At 45.3% G+C, this 12778-nt stretch overlaps 1 protein-coding gene across 22 annotated transcripts in view; it reads left to right on the plus strand.

Moving 5' to 3' along the window:
• Window positions 1–12778, plus strand: part of MPDZ (multiple PDZ domain crumbs cell polarity complex component) — a 138115-nt gene that overhangs the window by 59551 nt on the left and 65786 nt on the right. For 21 of the 22 annotated variants that reach the window (XM_050942956.1, XM_050942954.1, XM_050942957.1 and 18 more), the window contains one exon: window positions 6176–6337. The exons of the other annotated variant lie outside the window; for it this stretch is intronic. In XM_050942956.1, coding sequence (XP_050798913.1) covers window positions 6176–6337 — 162 coding nt within the window. The remainder of the gene's footprint in view (window positions 1–6175; window positions 6338–12778) is intronic. 22 annotated transcript variants of the gene reach the window in all.

Consider the following 12778-nt stretch of genomic DNA (forward strand, 5'->3'; position numbering starts at 1 on the left):
CGGCCTGCCTGATGCGCTCAAAGACCTTTTTCAGGTGTTCAAGGTGTTCGGGCAAGGAGTCAGAAAAAATGGCCACATCTTCGAGGTAGACAACTGCATATTCTCCCAGTCCTGCTAGTAGACCATCTACCAGCCTCTGGAAGGTGGCGGGTGCATTTCGCAGCCCGAAAGGAAGGACATTAAATTCATACACCCCCGCATGGGTGACGAATGCTGACCTTTCCTTGGCAGGTTCATCTAGCAGTACTTGCCAGTACCCTTTGGTTAAGTCTATTGTAGAGATGAACTGGGCACGTCCCAACTTCTCCAATAGCTCATCGGTGCATGGCATTGGATAGTTGTCCGGATGAGTTACCGCATTTAGCTTACGGTAGTCCACGCAAAAGCGTATTTCCCCATCTGGTTTGGGTACCAGAACCACTGGAGATGCCCATGCACTGGTAGATGAGCGTATTATACCCATCTATAGCATGTTCTGGATCTCCCGTTCTATAGCAGCTTGGGCATGAGGAGACACTCGGTAGGGTGGTGTTCTAATGGGGTGAGCATTACCTGTGTCAATGGAGTGGTATGCCCGTTCAGTCTGTACTGGGGTGGCTGAGAACAATGGGGCAAAGCTAGTGCACAGCTCCTTGATTTGTTGCCGCTGCAGATGTTCCAGGGTGGTTGAGAGGTTCACCTCTTCCACGCCACTGTCTTTTTTCCCTTCGTAGTAGACACCTTCAGGCCACTCAGCATCATCTCCCTGGACTGTAAACTGACAAACTTGTAAGTCTCTGGAATAGAAAGACTTGAGAGAATTAACATGGTACACTCTGGGTTTTAGAGAGGAATTGGGAAATGCTATGAGGTAGTTAACAACTCCCAGGCGCTCTTGGACCGTGAATGGCCCTTCCCATGATGCTTCCATCTTATGGGCCTGTTGCGCCTTCAAGACCATAACCTGGTCTCCTACCTTGAAGGAACGTTCTCTGGTATGTTTGTCATACCAGGCCCTTTGCTCTTCCTGAGCACTTTTTAGGTTTTCTTTAGCAAACGCTAAAGAGTGTCGGAGGGTGCTTTGTAGGTTGCTTACAAAGTCCAGAATGTTAGTCCCTGGAGAAGGCGTAAACCCCTCCCGTTGCTGCTTCACCAACTGTAATGGCCCCTTAACCTCATGGCCATACACAAGTTCAAATGGTGAAAACCCTAAACTGGGATGTGGTACAGCCCTGTAGGCAAAAAGCAACTGCTGCAACACTAGGTCCCAATTATTGGAGTGTTCGTTGACCAATTTACATATCATGGCCCCCAAAGTTCCATTAAACCTTTCCACTAGGCCATTGGTTTGATGGTGGTATGGAGTGGCAACCAAGTGGTTCACCCCATGCGTTTCCCACAGCTCTTTCATGGTCCCAGCCAGGAAATTTGTCCCCGAATCTGTAAGGATATCGGAGGGCCAACGTACCCTGGCAAAAATGTCAGTTAGGGCCTGGCACACAGCTTTAGCCCTGGTGTTGCTTAGAGCTACTGCTTCCGGCCATCGGGTAGCAAAGTCCATGAAAGTCAGTACGTACTGCTTTCCTCTGGGTGTCTTTTTTGGGAAGGGACCCAGAATATCCACAGCTACTCGCTGAAATGGGACCTCAATTATGGGGAGTGGCTGGAGAGGGGCCTTGACCTGGTCTTGGGGCTTTCCCACTCTTTGGCATACCTCACAAGACCGGACATACTTGGCAACATCCTTGCCCACCCCCTTCCAGTGGAAGGACTTCCCCAACCGGTCCTTGGTTCTGTTCACCCCAGCATGGCCACTGGGATGATCATGGGCTAAGCTTAAGAGCTTTTCTCGGTACTTAGTTGGAACCACCAACTGTTTTTGCAGATGCCAGTCTTCCTGGTGTCCACCAGAAAGTGTCTCCTTGTATAAAAGTCCTTGTTCTACAAAAAACCGGGATCGATTAGAAGAGCTGAGAGGCGGTGGGGTGCTCCGTGCCGCCGCCTAAGCTTTCTGAAGGCTGTCATCTGCTTCCTGCTCAGTCTGGAACTGTTCCCTTGAAGCTGGAGACACCAGTTCTTCCTTAGACTGTGGACTTGGGCTTGGTCCCTCTGGAAGCGATGTAGGTGATGGGGTTGTTTCCGTTTCTGGTGAGCCGCTCTCCGCTGGTGCACCAGGGGGTATTTCAGGCTCTGGCTGAGCCTCTTGGGTGTGGTTGTCTGCTGCTTCTGCCAGTTCAGGCTCACTGGCGCACTCTGGCGTTGGGGTTGAAGATGGATTTGCAAGCACTGTCATCAGTGCTGGCACCGGTTCTGGTGCTGGCTGCTTTTCCAGTTCCTGGTCTGGGACTGGAAGCACTGTGGCTGTTTCCATTGTTGGCATGCGATCTGGGTCCACTACCTCTGTCTGGGTCTCTTGTAACATAGACGGGGCCTCAGTGGACGGCTCAGGAACAGGAATGGGTCTGGAAGCTTGCCTGGTTTGGCTACGTGTAACCATTCCCACTCTCTTGGCCTGCTTCACTTGGTTGGCCAAATCTTCCCCCAGTAGCATGGAGATGGAATAATTGTCATAGACTGCAAAAGTCCACATTCCTGACCAGCCTTTGTACTGGACAGGCAGTTCAGCTGTAGGCAAGTCTACAGCTTGAGACATGAAGGGGTAAATTGTCACTTGGGCCTTTGGGTTGATGAATTTGGGGTCTACAAAGGATTGGTGGATAGCTGACACTTGTGCCCCCGTGTCTCTCCATGCAGTAACCTTCTTTCTGCCCACTCTCAAAGTTTCCCTTTGCTCCAAGGGTATTTGAGAGGCATCTGGGCCTGGGGATCTTTGGTGTGATGGTAGTGTAATGAACTGCACTCGGTTGGGGTTCTTTGGGCAGTTGGCCTTTATATGTCCCAGTTCATTACACTTAAAGCATCTTCCAGCTGACTGGTCACTGGGTCGAGGTGGGTTACTGGAGACTGGTGAGGTGGAAGAATAGGGCGTCTGTGGCTTTCCTTGGGTTGTAGGTGGGGTCTTTGGCTGCCATCGGTTCTAGGGTTTATTGTCGGTGTGCCCCCTGGGGTATTCGCTCCCCTTGTCAGTAGCTTTTTTGCATTCTGCCACTTCCATCCATTTGGCTCCAATCTCCCCCGCCTCAGTGAGATTTTGGGGTTTTCCATCTTGTATGTACCGTGTTATGTCCTCAGGAACACCATCCAAGAACTGCTCCATTTGTATGAGGAGGTGCAGTTCGTCTAAGGATTTAACATTGTTTCCTGATATCCAGGCCTCATAATTTTTCCCAACGTAGTAGGCGTGTCTGGGAAATGACACATCTGGTTTCCACTTTTGGGTTCTGAAACGCCAACGGGCATGATCCGGGGTTATCCCCATTCTGAATCTGGCCTTGGTTTGAAACAGTTCATAATCGTTCATTCTGTCCTTTGGCATTTCAGCCGCCACCTCTGCTAAGGGTCCACTGAGCTGTGACCTCAGCTCTACCATGTACTGGTCTTCAGGCATGCTGTACCCAAGGCAGGCTCTTTCAAAATTTTCTAAGAAGGCCTCAGTGTCATCACCCGCCTTGTAGGTGGGAAATTTCTTGTAATGTGGAACAATCATTGGCGAAGGGTTGTTATGATTGGCTGGCTGTGTTCTGTTGCTTAGCCTTTTCTAATTCCAGGGCCTGCCGGTGGGCTTCCCTCTGGAGTTCGAGCTGTTTTTGGTGGTCTGCATCTTTGGCTGCTTGCTCTTTTTTGTAGGCTGCCTCTCTTTCTCTTTCTCTCAGCTCCATCTCTTTTTGTTTTATTTCTAGTTCCTGTATTTTTTTCCATATCTCGCTTGTGCTCTGCGTCTTTGATTTGTTCCTCTGCCGCCATTTTTGCCTTAGAAGTCATGGTTCCTGTTTTCTTGTGTTGGAGTGCCCTCTGGTGTTTATTGTTGGAACTTCTGGCTCTCTGTTGCCTCCTGGGGTCTGCCTAGCAACAGTGCCTTTTTTTTTCTTCCTCTAGCTAATCTTTTAAATGTAAAGTAAACCAGAAAAACCACTTTATTTGCATGTGTATTGTGCTGGGTACTTGACTCTCAATCGGAGTGCTATAGTTTAACAAAAGACTTAATAGTTCCTTGCTTAATATGCAAGCCAAACTGCAACCAGAGAACAGAAAAAAAATTATCTCTGGTTCTTTTTAAAACCACCTTTTCTCTCTGCATAAAAGCCCTAGCAGAGAGAAAAAAAAATATTCCTACTGGCTTCTGGATCTTATCTTTCCACACCGCTGCCAACCATGTCATAACTGTCCTACTCAGATCTGACCCTTAGAGTTCAGAACATGAGAAGCTAGCATGAAACCTCCAAACTTAATTACCAGCTTGGATTTGATATCGCTGCCACCAGCCAGAATTCCAGTGTCTGGCTTACTCTGATTTCCCCAAAACCTTCCCTGGGGAACCCCAAGACTCAGATGCCCTGAGTTTCACCACAAAGGGAAATAACTCACTTCCCTTCCCCCTCTTTACCTCCTCTCAGATATCCCCGCCCTGGGTACTCTAGGAGATTCCCTGCTTCAAGTCCTTGAAACACCGCACCGAGAAATCAAATATTTCTCTCCCTTCACCCAGAGGTTATGCAAATTCAGGCTTAGTAAATCTAACACAAAGAGATTCTCTCTTCACCCTGTCTTCTTCCTCCCACCAATTCCCTGGTGAGCTGCAGACTCAATCCCCTTGAGCCCCCACAAAAAAAAAATCCAACAGGTCTTAAAAAGAAAGCTTTATATAAAAAGAAAGAAAAAGACATAAAATTGGTCTCTGTATCAAGGTGACAATATACAGGGTCAATTGCTGAAAAGAAAAAATGAATAAACAGCCTTATCCAAAAAGAATACAATTTAACACATTCCAGCAACTACACGCATGTAAATTAAAAAAAAAACAATATAAACCTATTGTCTTACTTCCTTGTACTTACAACTTGGAAACAGAAGATTAGAAAGCCTGGAGATTCCTGTGGTCACTCTTAGAGCCCAGAAAGAGAACAGACCAAAAACAAAGGACTCACACCCAAAACTTCCCTCCACCCAGATTTGAAAAAGTCTTGTTTCCTGATTGGTCCTCTGGTCAGGTGTTGTTTGTTATCCCTTTCCAGGTGAAAGAGACATTAACCCTTAGCTATCTGTTTATGACACTGACACTGAGAGTAATTAACAGTTGGAACAATTTACCAAGTGTCAAAATGGATTCTCCCTGACTGACAATTGTTTAATGAAGATTGAATGTTTTTCTTAAAGATCTGCTGTAGTAATTATTTGGAAGAAGTTCTATGGTCTATATTGTACTGGAGGTCAGAAGATCACAGAGGCCCTTTCTGGACTTGGAATGTGAAAAATGTTTGAAAATAATGCTGATATATTAATAACAATACAAAAAATGAAATAATTACAAGATTTAAATTTTCAAAATTGGGTGTCTAAATTGTATCTGTGAAATGGGAATTTGCTTGTGCAGTTACAAATTCAAGACTCGGAGACTGCGAAGTATATTCAGTTTCTTGTTTTCCATTTACAAATATAGGGCCAAATCCTGAAGTGCTTATTCACTTTACTCAATCCTTTATTCAGGCAGTTTGGAGTTCAGTCTAAATTTTCCTGCATATGGACTGAAGGTAAAATTCTCCAAAACACCTAAGTGACTTAGCTTCTTAAGATGCATTTTCAAAGGTGACCTAGGATCTTAGGTGCCTGCATCTCCTTGGTAGTCTATTTAAACAAGCTATAGGGGGAGGGAAATTAATTTGTCCCTAAAATGTGGCAGTAAGTGAAGATTCCCATTTTTGTAGCATTTATTCATCCAGGAAAACAAAAAAAAGTCTTGGGGATTTGTTGACGGCATGGGATAAAGCAGCATTTTTCCACTATCTAATATCAGTGGTTGTGGCCATTAGCCCATCTCTGCTCTGAAGTATTTGCAAAAACTCAGAGCCAAGTTTGGCTTTCAGATACACCTGTGCAACCTTTATTCAGTTTTGGGTTACATAGGTGTAACTGCATGTGGAATTTGGCCCACTGTGTATAGAAGATTTTGTATAAAACAGAGAAACAGTAAAATATTAAGCAAAGTACCAGCAAGGATTTAGCCACACATGTGTAAGTGTTTGGGGCTTATGTGGTCTGAAGATAGCAGATAGCCTGATTAAATTGCCTTTGTTATTAGGTGGACTCAAGTGAGGCAGATCTAGCGGATGAATCCACCTTTGAATCACAGTATACTTCAGATAATGATGACACCTTCCAGGCTTCTGTGTTAGCTCTGCACGGCAGTAGCTGTAGTGATGGTGTGAACTATAGCCTCTCTCTTCCATCATCAACTCCCAAGGTAAAAAGAAAATATAATTGTATTGATGACAGACTTTGATTATAAGTATAAAAAACTCAATGTTTATGTCTAGCTGCTGTATTAAATATAGAGGTATTATGTTGCCACAGTTCCATCTGATCATAGGTTCGTTATCAGATTAAAGTGCAATTTCATTTAGGTAATGTTGATTGGATACCTTTCAGACTTGTATATCAGAGAGAGGAGAAAGAAGGTTCAAAGCTTTGGTTGTATTTTGTATCACCAGAAAGTTAACCTATTTGGAGACAATTTGTACCATCAAATTTGTGCTGAGTAGTCTGCTACAAAAATGTAAATTGTTATTAAATTTCAGAGCATATTAAAGACTGGCTACATAAATGGTTGTACACAGAAAAATTGCATTCTAACAGGTACAATAGTTTAGGCATGAAAGCAAAAGTTAGTCTCATTTTCAGCATATCTTTATCACAGTTTAGTTAGAATTATGTTAATTTACTATGTTTCTGAGACAATGATGCTGTAATTAATTGCTGATTGAGATTCCATTAGCAGTTAAACTCAATCAGCAAAGAACAAGTTGCTAAGAAATGATTTTTTAATTTTTGTGCCATTCACATACCCATGTTGAATTGCTTTTGTATATTGATAGTGCCTTTTTTGTTTCTCTCAGTCATTGCTTTTTCTCGTTTTCTTGGCAAATTAGTAATTTTTTTTTTAGCCAAGACTTTTCCAGTGTGTTTCTTCAAATATTCAAGGTAGACTTGTCATCATCTTTGCAGGCGACACCATGTAGTTTGCTTGGATGGTTTGCAGTGTGTAATCTTGAACAGAGCAGCTGCTGCATTTTCCTCTACACCTGAGACTCAGTGGCTGGCTTTATCCCTTCTGGAATGTTTTCAGCCTTTACTATCCATGGGACTGAAAGCTGAGTTCATCTCCTAATAGAATCTCCTAATCCACAACAGAGTGTACCTTTGCTCTGCCAATGGGACAGATTGCATTGTTTAATTTAGTAATTGTTACTTAAAGGGATTATGCACTATGCATGCTGAGAAACATACATTTTACAGGACAAAGGACGGTTGTACAGACTACACGGTGCTGAGGCTCCCTGAAGTCTTCATTTTTTTCAGCATTTTTTTTAAAGTTCGTATTTGTTGGAGCTTTTAAAATTTATAGGTCTGATTCTCCACTGCCTGGTTCCTTGTGCAGATATTTGCATCAGTGCACAGTGGGTGTAAAATGTTAATGTTTTAATCTGGTTGCACTTTCAACTCTGCAAAAGTGTAAACTACTACACATGGTGAAAGGCAGTGGAGAAACTAGTGTTAACAAGGAGACATGAAACAAGTGGCTGATGCAGTACAACTCAAAGAAGTGTGTGCTATAGGCATTATGAGAAACACAGTGAAACTGGATGTGTCTAGCCATTTGGAAGGTGGATCTCATATGATAGATCACTGGAATACAGGCTGTGGAATGCTTTATTGTTTTCAAAATAACTGAAGAAAAATGTTGTAAATCAAAATAATCTGTTGCATTTTCCTCAGATAAATAAAATATAGGTAGCAAAGTTTAAAGCTTTGGCCACTCTAACAGAGTAACAAACAATGTGGGGAGTGGCACCAGTTTAATTCATTTGTAGTTGCATATACACTAAAATATAGAACTTAAAGTTTTTCAGGCAGCAGAAATAGCATCATCAGGAGACTAAACATGAACAAACCGTGTCTGATGTAGCTTTCTCATCCTTGTACCATGAAATGAGCCATATCTGTACCATGAATTGAAGTCAGTGACAGTCTAAAGGAAGTTGCTTCTTTTTTCCTGAAGACCATGTGAATTCTCCGTTTGTGTGTTAAGACTTAAAGCATTCTCTTGCAGTTTGTGTGTATGTATATATAGGAGAATACCTGAACTGAAATATGATAGCTACACTCTACCACCTAGCCAGTGCCCACCCATATGTCCATGCATGGCTATGCTTTTCAGTGTACTAGTATTCAATGCAGTAGATACACAGAAGGGAGAAAAAGATAGATATGCACAAAGAAACTGTTTCAGAAGACAGCCTGCACTGGATAGTCATCAAAACAGGCCCACATTTGAGTATTCCATCTAAGTTGCATTTGAAGAGATAAAAGCCTAAATCCTTCTAATCACCATAGTGCAATAAAAATAAAATCACCTCCTACCATTTACAGAACACAACACAGGAACCCTAATCTATTTAGTCATCATTAGCATGCTTGAAAGAGGGCTGCTATTCCCACCTTTAACACTATATTTGATCTTAAAGGGGTTGATCCAGCTCCCATTGAAATAAATGAAAAAAACGTGTCACTGACAATGAGAACTGATGCCTTCACATCTGCTGTACTGCTTGTGCATTTGCTCATACTTGATGATGGGACTGGAAGCAAGCAGAACATCTAAAAAGCCAGTGAAAATAAATTTTAATGCCTTCTGATGTAAAATGTCACAAAACACTGCTGCTTGTTGTGCACTCTTGAGTTCTAAAGGTGTGCCTTATAGAAGACGAGTGAGAGAGGAATAGGGGATATTGTGTGAGCAGTGTAGGAGAATTAATGGAGGGGAGAGTTCTTGTAACTGTAATGAAGGAAAGAGAAATTGCACACTATTTCTGATGTTGAAAGAAAATGCTTTAATGTCTTTGTTTTAACAGTAGTGAGTAGCCTGCATTTTCAAAAATTTGCTTTGGGCACCCTAGAGCCCTTTGAATCCCGGCTGTGGCTGGGATTTAAAGGGCTCAGAGGGTCCTACGGCTGCGGGCACCCCAGAGCCCTTTGAATCCCGGCCGCGGCCGCTGATTGCCCCCTCCCCGGACCCCTGCCCCTAATTGCCCCCCAGGACTGCCACTCCCTATCTAAGCACCACTGGTCCTTGTCCCCTGATAACCCTCTCCCGGGACTCCTGCCCCTAATTGCACCCCAGGACCCCATCCCCTATCTAAATGCTGCTGCTCGTTGTTTCCCAATTGCCCCCTCCCGAGACCCCTGCCTCTAACTGCCCCTTGGGACCCCAGCCCCTATCTAAGCCTCCCTTCTCCTTGTCCCCAACTGCCCCTTCCTGAGACCTCCTCCAACTTCCCCCCCAGGACTCCACCCCCTACCTGTCCCCTGATAACCCCCTGGGACTCCCATGCCTATCCAACTGCTGCCTGTCCCCTGACTGCCCCCCCAACCTCCGCCCCATCCAACCCCCCCTGCTCCCTGTCCCTTGACTGCCCCCCAGAACTCCCTACCCCTTCTCCAACCCCTAGCCCCCTTACTGTGCCACTCAGACCAGTGTGTCTGGCTCTGTGCAGCTCCAGACACATTGCTGCCATGCTCCCCTGCAGAGCCCACAGCCACCTCTTCACCCCCCCAGCACCTTCCTTCCAGATTTGAACACCTCAAAATTCAGGAGCACTCAAGCTCAGTTTGGGCAGCTGTTACTTCATTTCTCCCAAATCAAATATAGTGATCCACTGTAACTTGCTGTAGAAAAAGTAGAATAAAATGGAGCAAGAAATGCTTCCCAGTGGTTATTAGGACTGGAATTGCTATTTTCAACAGGCATTGCCTTTTTGTTTGTTTAAAAGGAAGACAGTGATATTGCATTGGCAAATTCCCCATAGAAAGAGAGTGGAACAAAAGAATAATAAAGGCACTTCAACTTTTCCTCATTTATGGAGGACAGTCTTATAATATGCATCCAGATATCCTCCAATCACACAAGCTGAAAATTGTTCCACTTCACTGCAGCTCTGTAACCATATGGGAACCAGTTCTGTCTGTGCTTTGTGCACATCCAAAATTCCTACTGAATGACCTGCCCTGGGAGCAAGTTACCAGTGACCCAGGGCTGCGGCGGCAGGAGGTGTGGGGGGGGGGCACTGGTGAGGGGGAGACCAGAGCTGGGGCAGCAGCGGGGTGGGGGGAGGGCACTGGTGGGGAGGAAAGGGGGAAGCCCAGCGCTGGGGCGGCAAGGGGTGTGTGTGGGTGGGTGGGGGGAGAGCCCAGGACTGGGGCTGCAGGGGGTACAGAGGGGAGCCCAGGGCTGGGACGGGGGGGCAGCCAAATTTTTTTTGCTTGGGACAGCAAAAAACCTAGAGCCGGCCCTGCTGGGTTCTCCCAGCCACCGGAGCCCCGGGCCCTTTAATTTGACCCGAGGACTCCCAGCCACCTCTTCAGCTGGGAGCCCCTGGTTGATTTAAAATAAAGTATCACCTCCCCACCCCCAACCTTTCTTTTTGGCCCACAGCTGTTTTGGTGGGGCGGTGCTGGGGAAGGAGAGTTTGTTTCTGCAGGGCTGGGCGGCCCTGGGGCGGGGTGTTTCTGCAGGGCCGGGAGGTTTTGGCCCTCAGCTGTTTTCTTTGGAGTATTGTGGCCCTCGCCGCTTTACGAGTTGTGCAGGCCTGCTTTAAGGTGTCATAAACTGTGCATCCAAAAATCAAGACACCCAAAACCACTAGTCAAGTTTAAAAATTTAGCCAATCTTGTATAAAAAGATGAACTGTGGTAATGCAGCCCCGGTCACTGAAATTTGGAATAAATGCTGCTTGACCTCTCTTTTAAATAAAAATGTGGATTATTAAAGAAAGCTTGGCAAACTTGAAAACATCCACACTTGTTTGTTCAGCATTGGGTCTTCTGGTCTTTTATATGCCCCGTCCACCTATTGCAAGTATGCCTTGTTGCATGATAAGCATATAAATATTGATGTAAAAAGTCTCTAAAGCTATGCAAGTTTATGCCAGCTGAGGATCTGGCCTGTAAATATTTTCTGCCATAACTATTTTAATAATAGAAAAGATGCCACAAAAGAAGACATTTTTTATAAAAGAAAATCATGTTATAGTAAAATGACTGTCAGTGATCTGTGAAGACACTGTATTGTATTTGATAATAAGTAGTTCTTAACAGAGTTCTATAAGTTTTAGCTTCAGTTTAACATATTTAGCCTAAAATATGCATTTTAACAATACTATATATAGCACCCTACTAAATTCACAGTCCATTTTAGTCAATTTCACAGTCGTAGGAATTTAAGTCTTAAATGTCATGTTTTGAGCTATTTAAATCTGAAATTGCATGGAGTTGGAGTTGTGTAGGGGTCCTGACCCAAAAAAGAGTTGGGGTGTTGGGGATGCAAGGTTATTGTAGGGAGTGTTATGGCAGTGCTACTCTTATTCTACCGCTGCTGCTGGTGGCTGTGCTGCCTTCAGAACCGGGCAGCAGGAGAACAGAAGCTGCTGGCCAGGAGCCCAGATCTGCAGACAGAGCCGCTGCTGGCAGCAGCACAGAATTAAGGACGGCATGGTAAATAATTGCCACCCTTACCTCTGTGCAGCTGCCTGCAGAGCTGGTCCCTCAGTCAGCAGCTGCCACTGTCTGGCCGCCCAGCTCTGAAGGCCGCATTGCATAAGTAAGGGTGGCATGGTATGGTACTTCTGTGCTGCTGCTGCCTTCAGAGCTGGGCACCTGGCCAACAGCCACCACACTCTGGCTGCCCAGCTCTGACAGCAGTGCAAAAGTAAGGATGGCAATAGAGTAACTCCTTGTTTAACGTTGTACTGATGTTCCTGAAAAATACTACTTTAAGTGAAATGATGTTAAGCGAATCCAATTAATGTAAATGGAGGGGCGGGGTTAAGTTCCAGGGAATTTTTTTTTCACCACACACACGCGCGCACACACACAGTTTTAAGCAATTTAATACTGTACACAGCAGTGATTGTGATGCTTGGTTGAGGTGGTGAAGTAAGAGGGTGGGATATTTCCCAGGGAATGCCTTACTGCTAAATGATGAACTAGTACTCGGCTAAGCCCTGAAGGGTTAACACATTGTTAATGTAGCCTCACACTCTACAAGGCAGCATGAATGAAGGGAGGGAAGACAGCATGGCAGAGAGAGACAGACACACACCTTGTGTGTGAGAGATGCACATTGCCCCTTTAAGTACGCTGACCGCACTCTAAGAACATTGCCTTTTTAGATAGATCAGCAAGTTGAGACAGCAGCTGCAGCCAGCAAGCCCCCTCTGTCCTGTCCCCTATCATGTCCTGCCACTCCCCATCCCCAATCTGTGTATGGGGTAAAGGAGCAAGGGGAAGGAGGACACCTTGACATTAACATCCCTTCTCCCCCCATCCCCTATACAGCAAGCAGGAGGCTCCTGGGAGCAGCTCCAAGGCAGAGGGCAGGAGCAGCACATTGGCAGTGGCGGGAGGGACAACAGAATTGCTAGCCTGCTGGGCGGCTGCCACACAGGGAACTTAGGGGTGCGGGGAGCTGATTTGGGGGCAGCCAGTCCACCCTCGTTCCAAGCCCCCATCAGCTAGGTCCAGTGGCTGCTCTTTCTGCAAGCAGTGGACAAAGCAGACGGCTTCCAAACGACATTATAAGGGAGCATTGCACAACTTTAAACAAGCATGTTCCTTAATTGATCAGCAA

This window comes from Gopherus flavomarginatus, chromosome 3 (assembly GCF_025201925.1).
Source record: "Gopherus flavomarginatus isolate rGopFla2 chromosome 3, rGopFla2.mat.asm, whole genome shotgun sequence".
Taxonomy (NCBI): domain Eukaryota; kingdom Metazoa; phylum Chordata; order Testudines; family Testudinidae; genus Gopherus; species Gopherus flavomarginatus.